Consider the following 18,880-nt stretch of genomic DNA (forward strand, 5'->3'; position numbering starts at 1 on the left):
TTTTACCTTTCGCAGCCAAAAATACTCCTTCCTGCTTTCTCCAACTGTCATTTTTCAGTAATGGTTTGAATCCAGTTGGTTGCCATACAGCAATACAGACTGCCTGAGGTGATCTTCCCTCACACACATATAAATAGAAAAGAGGAAAAAAACCTGCCATAAATACAATAGACATGTTTAAAAAGATAAAATTCACACTGTGGCAAAACAACAGGTGCTGGTCCTATACCTACTGGAAGTTTTGTGCTTATGAGGGCCCAGGGCCAGGATTATTTCATAGATCACCAACATTGTAAAACAGTAGATGCCCTAGAGCAGTGATGGTGAACCTTGGCACCCCAGATGTTTTGCAACTATATTTCCCATGATGCTCATGAACTCTGAAGTGTAGTTGAGCATCATGGGAAACATAGTTCCAAAACATCTGGGGTGCCAAGGTTCACCATCACTGCCCTAGAGAATAAAATGGTGGGTGTTACAATTTTTTATGTCACACGATATTTGTGCAGCGGTTTTTCAAACGCATTTTTTTTTTGAAAAAAAAGATACCCTTTTTAGTGAATTTTTATGCACAAAAACACATTATAATACCCAATTGTTTTGTAAAATATAAAAGATGTTGTTACACCATGTCACGCTTTAAAATTGCACACGCTCATGGAACGGCTCCAAATTACAGTACTTAAAAATCTCCATTGGCGACACTTTATAAACCTTTACAGGTTATCAGTTTAGAGTTACACAGGAGGTCTTGTGCTGGAATTACTGCTCTCACGATACCGTTTGCGATGATACCTCACATGTGTGGTACAGGCACCATTTACCTTTGCATGCGTGACCTACGTATGCATTCGCCTGAGCACAGGGGGACAGAGGTGCTTTACATTTTTTTTATTATTTTTTTTTTTTTTTTAATATTTTTACACTGTCTCTTTAATTTTTTTTTTTTTTTTTTTAATATAAACATTATTGCTATCACAAGGGGTGAACAACATCCCTTCTGCCACTTGTAAAAGCAATCCATTAGGATCACTTTTACTTTAAAGCCCATCGCCAGCTGAAAAAAAAACTATACTGGTATGATGACTGTAGCCGGTATAACCCTTTCAACCTGATGACGTACGGGTTTGTCACTGAGGCTGAAGTGGTTAAAAAAAAGCCTGTATTACTTGGATCATAGGTGGACAAACTAATACAAAGTTCATGAGCCAGACAGTCTAGGCTAGGAGCTGAAAAACATTTCTATTGAACTAGGGAAATGTGACTATATTGACAAAAGTCCAGTGCAAAGCCTAAATTGTTAATGTTGCATGATAGATTTTTATGCAGATTTTTATAAATTCCTATTATTATTTTTTTCTAGGTAAACCCCAATGGCCCTGCATGGTGTTGGTGGATTCTTGCTGTTCTTCCTCTTGAGAGCAGGGCCCAGCTCCCTTTTCTCGCAATGACATCACTGAAAGATCGATTAACTAGCATTCGGCGTGTCCTTCTGTTTATGTGTCGTACACGTACACGATAATGACACAGTACGCATTGCATTACATCTGAAAAATACATAGTATACATGCCAGAAATGTATGTCATACCCCAAGGTTTTCAGCCCTGCAAATTAATTTATTGTTAAAGGTTTATTTTTCTTTCAATATTTTTCTTTTGTTTTTCAACTACTGAATGAAAACAAATCCTGGATGCCTTTTATATGAAATGCAGTATACACATATTTTTGTTGGAGCTTTCCATTTTGATAAATTTTTGTTATATAAAAAGATCTGAGTTTTTACAGAGCTGTACAGATTTGTGATCATCCGTAATGCATAATTTATTTTTCATGACCATTTCCTCTGCTTTTTTGTGCTTGATTCATTGTTTTTTAAAAAAAAGAAAACAAAGAAAAATATGTTGTTAGCGCCTTTTATTGTTTTATAAACTTAAAAGAAAAATGGAATAACATGGAAAAATGTGGAAATATTATCTATTTAGATTTGCTCACATATATATGATTGCATAAAGCGACTGTATAGCCAAAATATACATTTCTTTTAATGTTTTGGATAGAGTAGGGAAAGATTAGAACTGCCTCAAAAATGTTCACAGAGAAAACACCCCAGCTCAACTGCTCATACCTTAATTGTAGATGCTGAAGACTGGCTTAGGCTTCCAATTCCCATTATGATTGACAGCAGAAAAAAGCTGACCACTTGGCACTCTCCTCTTGCTATGAGGAAGGCTGCAATAGCTGAAACACGTTCACATTTCATGTACTGTATTCATAATATGTAGCCAATAAAGAGTGGAAAGAGGAGTGTACCGAGCGGCCAGCTTTTTTATGCTTCGCCTCAAAAATGTTGTTAGCTCCTTTTTATTGTTTATCTTAAACTTATGAAAACATTGGAATATGGAAATATTACCCAGACTTACTTACATCCACGTTGTACTTGTGATTGCATAAGGCAAATGTATAGCCAAAGCAATTTCTTTGTTATTTTGGATAGAGTAGGCCAGGATTAGAACCTCATCATGTGTTTGGTTTTTTGGATTTTTTTTTTTTACCAGAATGTAAACGAAAAACTGAAAGTTATGGGAAACTCAAAATATTACAGTTGTCAGCAAAACAAGAAGTTCCAGTGACAACTGTCTAAGAAGGTAATTCCTTTAACTTAATAGAGATTTCCTTTCAAGTCCTGTTGCATCTCCAGGACCGGAAGTGAAGTGAAATATCCCCACTGGGAGACAAACTGCAAAAAAATAAACTGGCAGGGGTATCAACTCCTCTATCAAAAACTGAAAATGTTTTGGCTGCACATACAGTACACTTTAAAATGAATACAAGTGTAACATTACTAGGACCATGGGTTGTCACAGGAAGAAGTAGTCCAGAATATTTACTGCTCTTTTTTCCCACATTGTACCAAGCGACTTAAACCCTGCCCATGTGTCATTTAGAACCTTGCATGCTGATACTGCTCACTCTGCTTCACCTTATCTGCCTGTCACTAGTGTTGTAGTCACCAGCATTGGGGGCTATAGACACTGTACAACTGGGCTTCAGGCCATGAAGTGCAATAAAGGAAGTGGTAGGTGTCAAAGGTACTTCTTTTGCTTACATGGTGCTCAAAAGTTTTGGAGGGGCGCAAACAAACTGAAAAATTCTTAAAAAAAAACATCAATTGCAGCCTCACTGTTCCATCAAATGCCGCCACTGTGCCCCGTCAAATGCTGCCACTGTGCCCCGTCAAATGCTGCCACTGTGCCCCGTCAAATGCTGCCACTGTGCCCCGTCAAATGCTGCCACTGTGCCCCATCAAATGCTGCCACTGTGCCCATCAAAAGTTGCCACTGTGACCCCCCCGCCCGCTTAACGCACTTAACATATCTTGGCGGCGGGTCAGGCAGCGGGTGATGGCGGCGAGCTGCGGGCTCCATGCATCTCTTCCCCTCCCCCTGATAGGCGTCCAATAGCAACGCCTGTCCTTTCAGTCAATCAGGTGATGGATAACAGAAACATGCTTCCTGATTGGCGGAGATGCAGTTCAGTGTTAGAAAATCGAATATTCATTCGCTTTTCTAACACACCTGAGTGGATCGCTCCGAGCCCATCTTTTTTGAAGCCTATTAGAGCCTATGGCTCTAATCCAGTGTTTCAAAAATACACCCCAGCCGCTGTAATTCAGGCGCTGGCGTCCAAAAAGAGGCCAGACTCCTGAATACGGGGTGGCGGCGAATAAATTCATGCAATGCATGAATACTTATACAGTATCTCACAAAAGTAAGTACACCCCTCACATTTTTGTAAATATTTTATTATATCTTTTCATGCAACAACACTGAAGAAATGACACTTTGCTACAATGTAAAGTAGTGAGTGTACAGCTTGTATAACAGTGTAAATTTGCTGTCCCCTCAAAATAACTCATCACACAGCCATAAATGTCTAAACCGCTGGCAACAAAAGTGAGTACAACCCTAAGTGAAAATGTCCAAATTTGGCTCAAAGTGTCAATATTTTGTGTGGCCACCATTATTTTCGAGCGCTGCCTTAACCCACCTGGGCATGGAGTTCACCAGAGCTTCACAGGTTGCCACTGGAGTCCTCTTCCACTCCTCCATGACAACATCACCTTGCGCCATCTTTCATAATAGAAGGAGTGAACTCCTTTTCTACAGACGGTATATCGATGACCTCCTACTGATATGGTCTGGCCCTGAACCTTCATTATGTGCGTTTTTGGATTATCTGAACAAGAATGTAAACAATATAAAACTTACGAGCCAGTGGAGTAAGGAAGAAATTATTTTCCTCGATGTGACCATTTACCGTGTCGGGGATAAATTACAAACTAGAGTTTTTTTCAAACCCACTGACAGGAACAGTTTCCTCCCCACATACAGTGGGCATCACCCCCTATGGCTCAGGAATATTCCTAAGGGCCAGATGATGAGGGTGAGGAGGAACTGCTCAACATCTAAAGATTATCTAACGCAGTCTACAGTGTTAAAAAATAGATTTCTGGAGAAAAGATACAAAAAACAATATTTAGAAGCAGTGGTAGGAGAAATTGGACTGATCCCTAGGGATGAGTGTTTGAAAGAAGATACCTCAGGTCCTAAAATACGGAACATGAATGGGCGTTTATCTCTTCATTTCATTCTCAGTTTAGAGAAGTTGAAAATATTTTTAATACACATTGGCATGTCTTGTTTTTGGACAGATCTCTGGCTACGGTCCTTCCAGCTAAACCAAAGTTTGTATACCGTAGAGGTCGTAGTTACGGAGATGCTGTAGTAAAAAAGGTCCTTGACCCCCCCCCAGCCATCTTCCCACTTTTTGGGACCAGGAGGGGTTCTTTGCCTGCAGGAGATGTAAAGCCTGCAGGGAAGTGAGCAGACCACTTAGAGAGGTAAAGACCTTTGTTTCCCCTTCCAATAACAAAGAGTTCATGATTAAACAGTTTATGACATGCAATACGACACATGTAGTGTATGCCCTAACTTGCCCTTGTTTTCAGTCTCTGACCATCTCTTGTACTATGTTTGCAGTCTCTGACCATCTCCTGTAGTATGTGTGCAGTCTCTAACTATCTTGTTCTCTTTATTGTTAAGAGATCATGGGAGGATCCCAGGTTAACAAAGACTCCTTAGGGGAGCATATCTGTGTTTGAGTCATTGCCATAGAAACATTTGCAAAGGAGAGGAGTTAGTAAGATGACCACGCCCCCGTGGGGCGCCCAAAATATTTCTGCACCCAGGCGTCTGTGACCCTAGGATTGGCCCTGATTTCAACATTCATTCCTATGGGACCAATTTCGCTGCAAAAACGATGATATTTCGTGAACCATTCGGCGAAACGTTCCACAAAGTAATAGCACACCAATCGGGAACAATCCGCATGTTTCAGTATATTACTGTCTATGTAGTGTAAAAGCTGTGGGAGGAGTTAGGGTGGTAAATTTGGCTATAATAAGAATAATAATATATATGTGAGATAACAGTAAGTGGTCTTGCTATGCAAGAACACTTAATAATATATATGTGAAATAACAGTAAGTGGTCTTGCTATGCAAGAACACTTAATTATATCAGCTTTTGTCATAGAATATGGTAAAACACCATGTTCTCTGGCCGCATTCAACACATTTAGCGGATAGGGCAAAACCTATTCCCCATACATTTTGTACACCTCAATACTGCTCAAGTAAGGATGGGATACCAAGACGTAGGTCAATGTGGGACAAGGACATATGAGATTTGGAGAAGCAAGAAAATTGTTTTTTCTGAGGGTGCTTAGTGCGCCAAAAGTCAATCCACCCCACCTCTTGTATAAAATCGGTAAAGGACTGTACCCCTGTCTAAGTTCCCCCCCCCCCCCCCCGAAAGGGGGGAGGGATGTTTATCCAACAAGGGGTGAAGGTAGCAAATAAGGTCTCCCATCAGTAGGAGATGCAAGTCAGGTTTATCCAACAGATTCTGACTAATGTAAGAATATAAACCTCCCCTCCTTATTCACCAACACGTCTAGATCTCTTCTGTGGGTCTCTGAATCCCTGCACGTTCCAAGATACAATAGGTATGTGTTATGTATGGGTTGTCAGTGAGGTAAGCATCCAGGAGTAGTAATGAGCAGAAATCCCAAATATGTACAAGAGACCAGCGGAAGATGGAATACTGTATGTAAGGTAGTGAGTACTGTAATACAAAAAAGGCCAAGTCAGGACCTGTAGTGCATTCCGTAATAGGCTATCTTGGCTAAGCAAAAAATTGAAGCAGCATACATTTGGTGGGTGCAACTGCGCCAACAAAAACCATGGAAAGTACAACACTCTTTTTCCAAGTTCCGGATAGTAAATTGAAAATAGAGCAATGTAGATTGCAACAGGCAAATCTATTGTCATACACAGTATATGCAAAACGAAGCAGCACATCATCCATGTGACACCACGGAACAGATATTTAACAGGGAAGAAAACAACAAGTAACTGTACTACACTTGGATACCTTGTGTGGTGCAGTAAGGGAGAAGGAACTGTTTCTTCCCAGCACATCACTTAAAAAAAAAAAAACTTGTCATCAAGAAGGAAGGAGGCAAAAAAAAGCAGGGGTCATTCTCCAAAAGATGCTGCACTTTCGTGTCAGATAACTAAAGACAGCAGCCAGAAGATAGTAACAGCTTCTATCAGTCAGTGTCCGCTGCATCAGGACGTCGTCACAAGTTAGCTTCATGCAGATCAATCCAATCCAAGGCCGCAGCAGCTGATTCAATAAGTGCACTTGCCCATCAGATATAACTCAAAGCCTGGCTGGGTATAACATGGTTTAAGTGGCTTGGAGACGTTGCAGACGTTTTCGGACTTCTGTAAATTTCACCCTGCTCCGCTGGACTTCAGCCGAGAAGTCCGGGTAAAATGAGACTCCATTGTATTGGATATTATGGCATTCATGTGCCAGGCGTAGTATAGTTTCCCTATCACAATAATCTATCAGTGAGGCAAGTATAGGCCTGGGTGGGTAACCAGCCGGCAGGGGTCTAGTGGGTGCACGGTGAGCCCGCTCCATGGAAAAATAAGGTGTAAAGGCATCTTTGACAAAAAGATCAAGAAGCCAGCGCTCATTGAATTCTGTGGGATCGCGTCCCTCTGTTTTCTCTGGGAGGCCCACAATGCACATTATTCCTTCACATGCGGTTCTCCAGGTCTTCCGTGCGCAGACTGTTAGCGCCAGCCAACTGCTTAGTGATCTGTGAATTCCCGCAGGATAGAAGGTAGCTTGTCCTGATGCGACTTTCTGTGGCAGTTGTGCACTCTCTAATTTTTAGGAGGTCCTGTCTTATCAACGCAGCATCTGACAAGCACCCCAGATGTGTTTTAAGCTTATCCACTGATGCTGTGCACTTAACTGCTTTTAGAATTTCCCAGAGCGTGGGTTGTTCTTGCTCTGCATCAACCTCCTCTAGATCATCCTGTATCTGGGCACCCTGCTCTATCTGCACAGCCTCTGCTCCTCTGAGCTGCTCTCCCTCCTCTTCCAGCATATCTGCAGGATTTTGTGGGAATTTCAGAGACCTGGTTCAACAGCTCTCATGATTGGCTGGCAACCATTCAAGGGTATACCCTTTATCGTAGGGATAGAGAGGGTAAAAAAGGGGATGGGTATGCCTATATATCAAGAATAATGTACAAGTGAATGTGAGAGGTGGAATCCTTATGGGTAGAGCTCCAAGAGGGTGAAGCTAATGGGAAAATAATACTGGGAGTATGCTATAGGCCCCCTAACCTGAGGGAGGAGGGGGAGACTGATCTCCTATCACAAGTTGGATTAGTAGCAAGGATGGGAAGTGTTATCATAATGGGGGATTTTATTTATTCCGACATAGACTGGGCGGAGGGAACCACGCAATCGCCTAAGGTTCACCAGTTCCTAAATGTCTTGCAGGACAATTTCATGGTTCAGATGGTAGACACACCAACTAGAAATAAAGCATTAGTGGATCTACTGATTACCAAAAATACAGACCTGATCATGGATGTGGAAATACGGGGCAATTTAGGAAACAGCGATCACAGGTCAATTGGCTTCAGTATAAATCGCACAAATAGGAAACATAAGGGGAATACAAAAACACTGAATTTCAAAAGAGCCAACTTCCCTAAACTACGAAACTTGCTAGAAGGCATGAATTGGGATAAAATCTTAGGAACAAAGAACACAGAGGAGAGATGGGTTTTCTTTAAGAGCATATTAAATAAGGCCATTAGCCAATGTATCCCATTGGGTAATACATTTAAAAGAGCAAAACAAAAGTCCTGGACGGCTTAACTCCAATGTAAAAATGCATATAAAAGCAAAGGAGAAGGCCTTCAAAAAATACAAGGTTGAGGGATCATCATCAGCATTCAGACTTTATAAAGAATGCGACAAGAAATGTAAGGGTGCAATTAGGGCGGCTAAGATAGAACACGAAAGACATAGCAGAGGAGAGAAAATTCCAAGAAATGCTTTAAGTATGTAAACAGTAAAAAAGGGAGGACAGACCATATTGGCCCCATAAAGAATGAGGAGGGACATCTGGTTACAAAGGATGGGGAGATGGCAAAGGTATTGAATTTATTCTTCTCCTCAGACTTCACAAGGGAATCGGGGGGCTTCAATAACCAAAACTGCAGTGTTTATCCTCATGACACATCACAGTAAGCACCTCCATGGTTAACAGAGGACAGAATTAAAATTAGACTTGGGAAACTTAATAAATCACTGGGACCAGATGGCTTGCACCCGAGGGTACTTAGGGAACTCAGTCAAGTAATTGCCAGACCATTGTTCCTAATTTTTACTGACAGTCTACTGACTGGAATGGTACTAGCTGATTGGAGAAAAGCCAATGTAGCAGCAATATTTAAAAAGGGTCCAAAATACAGTACATCCCTGGGAATTACAGACCAGTTAACCTAACATCAATAGTATGTAAACTCTTGGAGGGGATGATAAGGACTATATATAAGAATTTAGTAATGAGAATAGCATCATTAGCAGTAATCAGCATGGATTCATGAAGAATCGTTCTTGCCAAACCAATCTATTAACCTTCTATGAGGAGGTGAGTTGCCATCTAGATAAAGGAAGGCCCATTGATGTGGTTTATCTGAATTTTGAAGAAGCATTTGACACAGTTCCCCATAAAGGTTTACTGTGCAAAATAAGGTCCATTGGCATGGACCATAGGGCGAGTACATGGATTGAAAACTGGCTACAATGGCGAGTTCAGAGGGTGGTGATTAATGGAGAGTACTCGGAATGGTCAAGGGTGGGTTGTGGGGTCCCCCAGGCTTCTGTGCTGGGACCAATCCTATTTAATTTGTTCATAAACAGTCTGGAGGATGGGGTAAACAGTTCAATCACTGTATTTGCGGACAATACTAAGCTAAGCAGGGCAATAAAATCTCCGCAGGGTGTGGAAAACGTGCAAAAAGATCTGAACACATTAATGGGGTGGGCAACTACATGGCAAATGAGGTGTAATGTAAAAAAAATTAAAATAATGCATTTGGGTGGCAAAAAATTAATGCAATCTGTACACTGGGGGGAGAACCTCTGGGGGAATCTAGGCTGGAAAAGGACCTGGGGGTCGTAGTAGATGATAGCAGCAGCTTGGTATTACATGCCATTGCTGAGCCTAACAAAGCAAACAGAATATTGGCATGCATTAAAAAGGGGATCAACTCCAGAGATAAAGCAATAATTCTTCTGCTCTACAAGACTCTGGTCCGGCCGCACCTAGAGTATGCTGTCCAGTTCTGGGCACCAGTCCTCAGGAGGGATGTACTGGAAATGGAGCGAGTACAAAGAAGGGCAACAAAGCTATTAAAGGGTCTGGAGGATATTAAATTATGAGGAAAGGTTGCGAGCACTGAACTTACTCTCTCTGGAGAAGAGACGCTTGAGAAGGGATATGATTTCAATTTACAAATACCATACTGGTGACCCCACAATAGGGATAAAACTTTTTCGGGGAAGAGAGTTTAACAAGACGTGGCCACTCATTAATATTAGAAGAAAAGAGGTTTAACTTAAACTACATAGAGGGTTCTTTACTGTAAGAGCGGTAAGGATGTGGAATTCCCTTCCATAGGCGGTGGTATCAGTGGGGAGCATCGATAGTTTCAAAAAACTATTATATAAGCACTTGAACGACCACAACATACAGGGATATACAATGTAATACTGACATATAATCACAGACATAGGTTGGACTTGATGGACTTGTGTCTTTTTTCAACCTCACTTACTATGTAACCTCTTTAGTGTCATTAGGTTGGGGACAAGGTAATGGCAGCTTTTGGGCATAAAATAGCATATCTCTAGTGCTCTCTTACCTTTTGTCTTGGCTCCCACATACTTGGAAGTCCCGGGCTCCTTGTCTTTACTCTTCTCAGCTCCACGAGGTGTCCACTGTGGCAGGGCCGTGGCAACATTTTGGGAGTCCCGGGCTGCTCCTTCTTAGAGCGGGTCATAGCTTCTGCACAGCGGGAAGACAAGCCTATTCTGGGTGCAGCAAGTGCCAGAGTGCAGCGAGGGCACTGGATCAGTAAGGCAGTGAGCCGGGGAGAGGACAGGATCGTCCACGGGAGCACAGAGAAGCTGATCCTCTCACATGCCGCACTCTGTGATTTTAGTTTACATTTATTTATTCATATATTATTTCTATTTTATGCTTTAAAATTTTTAATTTGAGCAGAAAATTGTGCGACAAAAACACTGAAATCTGCCCGATTCGAGCTACCAAAAAAAAGCTCCAGAACTTTGAGCTTTAGGTGTTTGTGAACCATCTCCATAAAGAATAAATTGATTTTTTTTCTCCTGTAGCGTTTTGGCACTTCAAGCTACAAAACGCTGAGGTGTGAATGGGGCCTACTAGCAGTGATGTTGACCATCCATGCACACATCTGTGATCAAGTAAAAAAGACAAAATTTTTCCAGTTTGATTTAGATTTCGGACAACTGAATTTACCGGTAATTGTTTGCTGTGTGGAACATACAATATACAGGGCCTAGATTTTCTTTATGTCTGAGGAAGGACTGACCATACAGTATATAATCTGATGGTACAATTCTTGTAATTTCTTTCTAAACTTTACCAAAACTATATAAATATAGGGATTAGCCTAAACAATGCTTTGTATATTTGTATCTAATCCTGCAGGCTGTCATTTTACATGGTTTGTACATGTAAATGAAATCATACAATCAGATTGTATGGTCGTTCTTGAACACTCTTTGCAACCAATCTTTGCTGCCTGGCTTACATTTATTTATTCCCTACTGAGAGAATAAAATAATGCATATACCAGTTGCTGCAGGCAACACAGACACCTTTTAGGTTTAATCTTTTTTATTAACCACTTGCTTACTGGGCACTTAAACCCCCTTCCTGCCCAGGCCAATTTCCAACTTTCAGCACTCTCACACTTTGAATGACAATTGCGCGGTCATGCAACACTGTACTCAAATAAGATTCTTTTTCACACAAATAGAGCTTTCTTTTGGTGGTATTTAATCACCACTGCGTTTTTATTTTTTGCTAAACAAAAAACAAACAAAAATTAAAAATAAATAAACCTACCTTTCCTATTTTGTTATACAATTTAGCAAACAGGTAATCTTTCTCCTTCACTGATGGGCACTGATAAGCTGCGCTGATGATGTGGCACTGATGATGCAGCACTGATTGGCACCTGATAGGCGGCACTGATGGACACTGATGAGGCTGCACTGGTGGAAGTCGATAGATGGCACAGATTTGCAGCACTGGAGGGCACTGATTATCAGCACTGGAGGGCTCTTAGGGGACCGATGTCCCTCTAACAGAAGCCAGTTACCGGGTTTATTCTTTTCTTCATGCTGACAGCGTGAAGAAGAAAAAAAAGCCAGTAACTGGTTTCTGTTTACTTCCGTGATCAGCTGTCATTGGCTGACAGCTGATCACGTGTTTAAGGGCTTAGTGTCATTGGCCCTTTACCTTGCTCTGTTCATCTGAAGAACTCAGCGATCACAGAGCGTGGGCGGCGTGAGAACAGGAGGACGTACATGGATGCCCTCCCGGCATTTGAGGTCTCAGCTATCCTCATCTCAGCTGGCCGTCCCATTTATCCACAGATCATAAGTCAGTCACCGCTCATACAAAGACCCTCAATAGCTATTGTGGGGACCACCGTATCGGTACGTTTTCAGGAGTGCTCTCTCATGCGGATTGCTTTGATTTGTTTCAGCCCCGCATGCTCACGCTCTCAAAGATCAGATCCGGAGGGGACAGACATTCTTCAGAGGAGTGTAGCTCTAGTAGCCCCTCCCACTTTAGGAAAAGATCCAAACGAGACGTCATACCTCCTTTTTTCCAGAGCAAGCGCCCCAGCAAAAAGTCCTGTCGGGCCTGTGGTGCAGTACCTATGCCCAATAAGTTGGTTTGTAAGAGCTGCCTGGAAGAAGAATTCACACCTGGTAAGGCACAGGTGAATGCCTGAGTGCCATCCTTTTTTTTTTAAGGCTCAATTTCCAAACTCATTCCAGTTATCCCAGCAGGGCAACCCTTTAGCTGTGCCAGTAAGGGAGCCCCGCAGGAAGAGTGGAACCTCTGCGGGTAGCGCACAGCCACTTGGTGTGGCTTCACTTGTGAGTGGGCAGCCTGGAGACGATAGTAGGATCAGCTTTTTCCTGGTAAAACCATATATTCAGGCAATTAAGCAGAACATTGCAAGGGAGGAGAAGGATCCCCTAAAAGCAGAAATGGCAAAAGACCATGAAAGGGCTCTCCTTCAAATCAAAAAGTTAAACCGTCAAAACTTATATCCATTTCATTCAGATGGAGCACCACTTGAATCTCCACCTATGGTGAATGCGGCAGTAGCTCCCTATGGAGGAGTCAGCTTCATTCTGGGACGTATTAAACAGGAAGATAGATGTGGTTCTTAAAAGGACATTTTAGGTGGCCGGTCGTGGCCCTTACATCTGTGGCAAGTGTCTCAAAAGTCTCCAGGTTTTTTTAAACTGCAGTTAAAGAGTGGGTCCCTAGGGCTGATACTATTCAGGCCCTAGACAAATTAAAAAGGTATCAGCAATCTTTCTTGGATATGATACAATAGGCTCGATAAGGTGCATGGCAAGGGCGATGCTACACTCAGTCTCTGCTAAGGAGGTCCTATGGTTAAAACCATGAGTCGCGTATGCATCTTGAAAGCAAAATTAGTGCAAGATACCTTTTGATGGGAAATCTCTGTTCGATAGTAAACTGGAGACAACCATATCAAAGAGTAACAGGAGGCAAGTCCGATTTGCTCCCAGAGGACAGGAAGCAAAAGAGATAAAAATAAATAAATAAATAACATTTTTCCCAGTAGGTTCTACTTCTACAGGTCCAGATACTCTAGATTCAGCCATCAGGCCAGGGACTCAGGTAGAGGGTGGAGAGAAGCATAGGCAGCCTTTCTCAAGACCCATAAGCAGAGAACCTTGAACATTCCACAAGAACCCACTAAGCCCTTTTGATGGTGTGCAAGCCCAGACTAGCACAGTGGGAGTCAGGCTGACGCAATTCACGGAGGTCTGGATAGCAAATTACATGAATTTTTGGGTGCAGCAACGGTCACCCATGGCCACTTCTGAAAATTCCTCAATGCTCCTCCTCCACTTTCCCACAAGCTACCAGATGCACCATAAAGGGCACATGTATTGCTGCGATACATACAGAAGCTTCAGGCCAAAGGAGCTGTGGTTCTGATTCCATTCACAGAAAAAATCTACAGGTTTCTGTCGACCCTGTTCAGGGTTCGCAAAAGGACGGAAGTTGGTGTACAGTTCTAAGTCTGGAAAGGCTGAACTGTGTTATCCTCTTAGAGAAGTTTGAGATGGAGTCCGTTCGCACAATTATTCATACAGTGCAGCCAGGTGGCTGGATGTTTTAACTGGATCTGCAGGATGCCTGCCTCCATATTCCAATCCTTTCTTCCTGAAATAGCTGAGATTTCTGGTTGGGCAGACGCGTCTATAGTTCAACAGCCTTCCTTTTCGCCTATTCACATCTCCGAGAATGTTCAAAAGTTCTCATTGCCGTGTTAGCCCCGCTCAGAGTGTAGGGTCCCTGGGTTCACCACTACCTGGATGACATCCTTCTTCTGGCCGGGAATCAAAGCAGTTGTTGGTGTACCGAGAGATGCTCATTCGTACCCTGCAAAGATATGGCTGGATCATCAATTTCAGGAAGAGCCAACTCAATCTGACCCAACAGTTAATGTACCTGGGGGCGCCCTTTGACACTGCCAAAGCCTCGGTTTCACTTTCACCAGCAAAAGTGGTGACTGCCAAGAAGAGAATTTTAAGGGTAGCAACTTCTGTTCACCTGATGCCTTAGAGGCACAATCTTGTTGTGTGTTCTGATAATCCCATGACACACTGACTCATGTGCCGGTTTCAGCTGGGTTTCTTATCTCAATGGAGGAAATAGAACTTAGCACAGTTATTAATCATGGAGGAGTCTGCAGTGGTGGCTGGAGAGAGAGATATTGAGGACGTCTCGCTCTTTAGAGGCATTAGTCTAAATCATTGTCACGAGGGACACCAGCGAGACAAGCTAAGGGGCGCGCTGTGAGGAACCGTTGGTTCAGGACAAGTGGAGATTCCCAGTATGAGGGATGCACTTGAATGTGCCGGAAGCTCAGGCAGCATTTGGGTGCTCTTTTCCTTACATCACTAGATCAGGGACAGACCAGTTTCTCTGCAGTTGTACAACAGGGCAACAGTTGCCTATATTCAACGCCAAGGATGAACTCGCAGCAGTACGTTAATGAAGGATAATGTTTGGGGCAGAAGGTCACCTACAAGCCCTTTGGACAGTTTACCTCCCATGTAGATTGAACACGCAAGCAGAATGACTTTCATGCGGTTTCCAAGACCAGTTTTCTCAACTAGTTCACATGTGTGGCCTACCCCAGATAGACCTCTTTGCTTACCACAGCAATTACTGACTGCGGAAGTACCTGTCTCAGTTTCCACACCCTCGAGCAGAAGGGACTGATGTGCTGGCCTCACCCTGGGACTGTAGCCTAGCCTATGTATTTTCCCCAACATCTCTTATGGTTGTATTCCTCCTGAAACCATTGAGGGAGAACACATTGGGCATTGCCATCTTCCCATACTGGCCATGGAGGCCCTGGTTTCTCCTGGTGATTCGCCTCCTCATTCAGCAGCCAATTATCCTCCCAGTATTCCCACGCCTCCTAGTGCAGGACAACTTCGTTCATTCGAACATACGCAGGCAGGTGAGCGTGACTGTTGAAGGGGGAGGCTGGAGAACCTAGGTTGCTCCTTCAGAGTAGTCTCAGCTTCAAGGAAGGCTAGAAAACCCTCCATCTAACAATGTCTATGCCAAAACTTAAGACAAGTTTGCAATTTTCTTGCCGGGGGGCCTGAATGACACTGCGCCCCACTGACAGCTGTTCTGGATTTCCTTTCAGACCCGGTTTGGACATGGGTCTTAGCCTAAGCTTGTTGAAGACGTGAGTGTCGGCCATTTCACTGTCTGATAACAAGGATCAAATGGGCCAAAAATCCATTGGTCACGCAAATCCTAAAGCAAGTCTTAAAGATTCGGCCAGCAAGAAAAGGAATCTTTTCCCAATGGGATCTATTAGTATTGCTGGACTTCTTGTCAGTTCATCCGTTGGCTCTAACTGAGCAGTGTTCGGTTTGGGACATTACCTACAAATCTGTTTTTCCGATCGCAGTAACCTCAAGCAGAAGAGTATCTGAGCTCCAGGCTCTTGGGGCTTTGAAAAGACATATAGAATTCTTCCCAGACCAAAGTAAAGTTGAGACCTATAGATCTTTTTATGCCAAAAGTGATGGCATCTTCTCATTCAACAGACATTTGGGGGTGTGGCCTGAAGCTGCATGTGGTAAGATGTGCCTGAGCTGAGCTCCGCCAGCGAGACCCTGATTCTATAATATTGTTCCTCTTTTCTCGAGATACCCACCCGGTACTTTACCTGCAGTGCTTCGGAGACCCCTGGAGAGATGTGTCCGCCTCGCAAACAGGCCGACACGGTCACAAAACTCGATTGATTCTGCCGACAGGACGGAGACACACAGGCCAAAGATGGCGGCTCCCCCTCCTCCTCTTCTACCTCCCACGCAGCTGATAATGCAGAAATCCTGGAGGTGATCGCTACCTGTCAGACCTCCCTCACTACAAGGATTGAGGAGGTGAAAGTGGATATCTCCCTACTCCGCCAGGATATGCAACACCAGCAGGAAAGAGTGGGTGAGTCGGAGCAACGCCTGGGACACGTGGAGGAGGTCCTCCCGCCCCTGCACGAGTCGGTGGATCAGGCACACTGCCTCATTGCCCAGCTTCAGCAGAAACAGGACGATATGGAGAATCGTTCAAGTCGGAACAATCTCCGCTTCATAGGTCTCACGGAAGGAGAAGAGGGTAAAAACCCGGCCACATTTCTGGAAGACCTGCTCATTAACACTTATGGCAGAGAGGCCTTCTCACAATCGTTTGTTGTGGAGAGTGCTTACCAGATGCCTGCAAAAAAAGACCACCTCAGGGAGTGCCTGTGTTTTATGTCTGACCATACATGTGCTGCTACTTACTTATATGCTAAATACCTTGTGTATCTTATGTACCTTTTTGCCAATGCTTATTTATGGGCTGCTCGGAACCAGGGTGCCTTTGTCCTACCTTACTAAGGCTGAGTTGAAGTTTCTCACGTGGAATATACGTGGTCTATGTGATAAACTGAAACGCACTGCTGCTCTGTCCTTTCTAAAGACACAACATGCAGACATCATAGTTTTGCTCAAGACCCACGTGGAGGGGTCCATGCAGCGGGCGCTGCGACGGCCCTGGATTTAATGGGCATTTCATGCCATGCACACATCCTTCTCCAGGGGTGTATCGGTGCTTGTGGCCAAATCAGTGTCATTCGAACTTCGGACACTGGTGTCAGACGACCAGGGCAGATATATTTTCTTACTCGCCAAGATAGGTGATTTGCTGCAAATTTTAGCATAGTATGTTCCACCGCCTTATAATTCCACTATCCTCAGCGAGGGCTTTTTATTTATGGCCAAGTATCCACCTATACCAGCTGTCTGGCTGGGAGACTTTAATATGGATGGGAATCCGTGTCTGGACCGACTGTCTCAGGGGCTGCAGTCTCCTATGCCGGACCGTGACACCAGGTTTAATCACCTGCTGACTAGTTTTAACTTGGTGGATACTTGGTGATACCTGAATCCTGCCCGTCAGGCTTATTCCTCCTTCTCTGGCTCACACTCAGTTTATATGGCTGTCCCGTGCTTTAATCCCTAGGCTGCAGGCTGCGGGATTTGGCCCCCGAATACTATGAGACCATTCCCAGTATTGGATTGAATTATCCTCTTATACTGACCGCCCGTCCTTGAATTGGAGATAGTCAGAATAGATTTTAACTATTCTCCCTGATAGTGACAGGTTGGCCTTGGAGTGGACAATTTTCTTCAATACCAACGTAGTTACGGCCTCTCCTCAAGTGATCTGGGAAACCTTTAAGAAACATGTTAGACTATTGCTTACTAAATCCATCTCTAGGTTCAAACGAAATTCTAAGGCTGATTATGTTCATGCCATGAGTCAGTTGACGATGTCGGAGGACTGCTACGTCTTCTCGCCATCACCTGGCTCCTTGGCACAATTGAAACTGCAGACCAGGGTCAGGGCCATCTTAAGAGCATTATAGGCCCCCGGGCAATACAGTGCTCTGGGGCCCTGTCTACGCAATCACGCACGAGAATAAAATTGCAAATTATCAATAAGGCTATATTTATTGGTACCCGATTCCTACACTGTCCACTACACTGACCCTTACACCGACCTGCATAATTCCTACACTGACCCTTACACAATAGTACTTACCAGCCTGATTCCTACACTGACCACTACACTAACCTACCTGATTCCTACACTGACCTACCTGACTACTACACTAACCTACCTGATTCCTATACTGACCACTACACTGACCTACATGATTCCTACACTGACCACTACACTGACCACTACAACATACACACACTACATTGACCACTACAACACACACATTACACTGACCACTACAACACACACTACACTGACCACTACAACACACACACACACTACACTGACCACTACAACAAACACTACAATACACTGACCACTGCAACACACACTACACTGACCACTGCAACACACACTACATTGACCACTGCAACACACACTACACTGACCACTGCAGCACACACTACACTACACTGAGCACTGCAGCACACACTACAATGACCACTGCAATACACACTACACCACACTGACCACTGCAATACACACTACACTGACCACTGCAACACACTACATTGACCACTACAACACACACATTACACTGACCACTGCAACACACACACTACACTGATCACTGCAACACACACACTACACTGACCACTGCAACACACACACTACACTGACCACTGCAATCCCTGTCTGGAAGTGTAGCGCCCGATGGCTGCAGGCTATGGGCAGAGACACGGCTGTGTCTAGTAGATGGTGGTACCTACGATGCGGGAGGACGTGGGGCCGGCCTAGGCCAAGCTGGGGTCCGAGGGGTCTACCAAACTGAGCCGTGTCTCCTGAAAGCAGAAAGCCAAGGACCAGGGGAGCCGAGCAGAGCCGAAGGTGTCCGGTGCGCGACAATGACGTCAGCGCTGAGCGGTAGGTGGAAGAGGAAAGCCGCACATGACCCCATTCGCCCAATCACAGGGGCAGCCAGAAACTAAACATGGCGGCTGGAGTGCAGGCTGTGGGGACACAGGAAATAGAAAG

At 43.9% G+C, this 18,880-nt stretch overlaps 1 protein-coding gene across 1 annotated transcript in view; it reads left to right on the forward strand.

Moving 5' to 3' along the window:
* Window positions 1-1,900, forward strand: part of LONRF3 (LON peptidase N-terminal domain and ring finger 3) — a 49,850-nt gene extending 47,950 nt beyond the window's left edge. Inside the window, exon 12 of the mRNA XM_073599305.1 lies at window positions 1,364-1,900. Within this exon, the coding sequence (XP_073455406.1) occupies window positions 1,364-1,522 (159 nt within the window). The 3' untranslated portion in view covers window positions 1,523-1,900. The remainder of the gene's footprint in view (window positions 1-1,363) is intronic.
* The last annotated feature ends 16,980 nt before the right edge of the window (window positions 1,901-18,880 follow it).

The sequence above is a fragment of the Aquarana catesbeiana genome, linkage group LG09 (assembly GCF_042186555.1).
Source record: "Aquarana catesbeiana isolate 2022-GZ linkage group LG09, ASM4218655v1, whole genome shotgun sequence".
Lineage (NCBI taxonomy): Eukaryota > Metazoa > Chordata > Amphibia > Anura > Ranidae > Aquarana > Aquarana catesbeiana.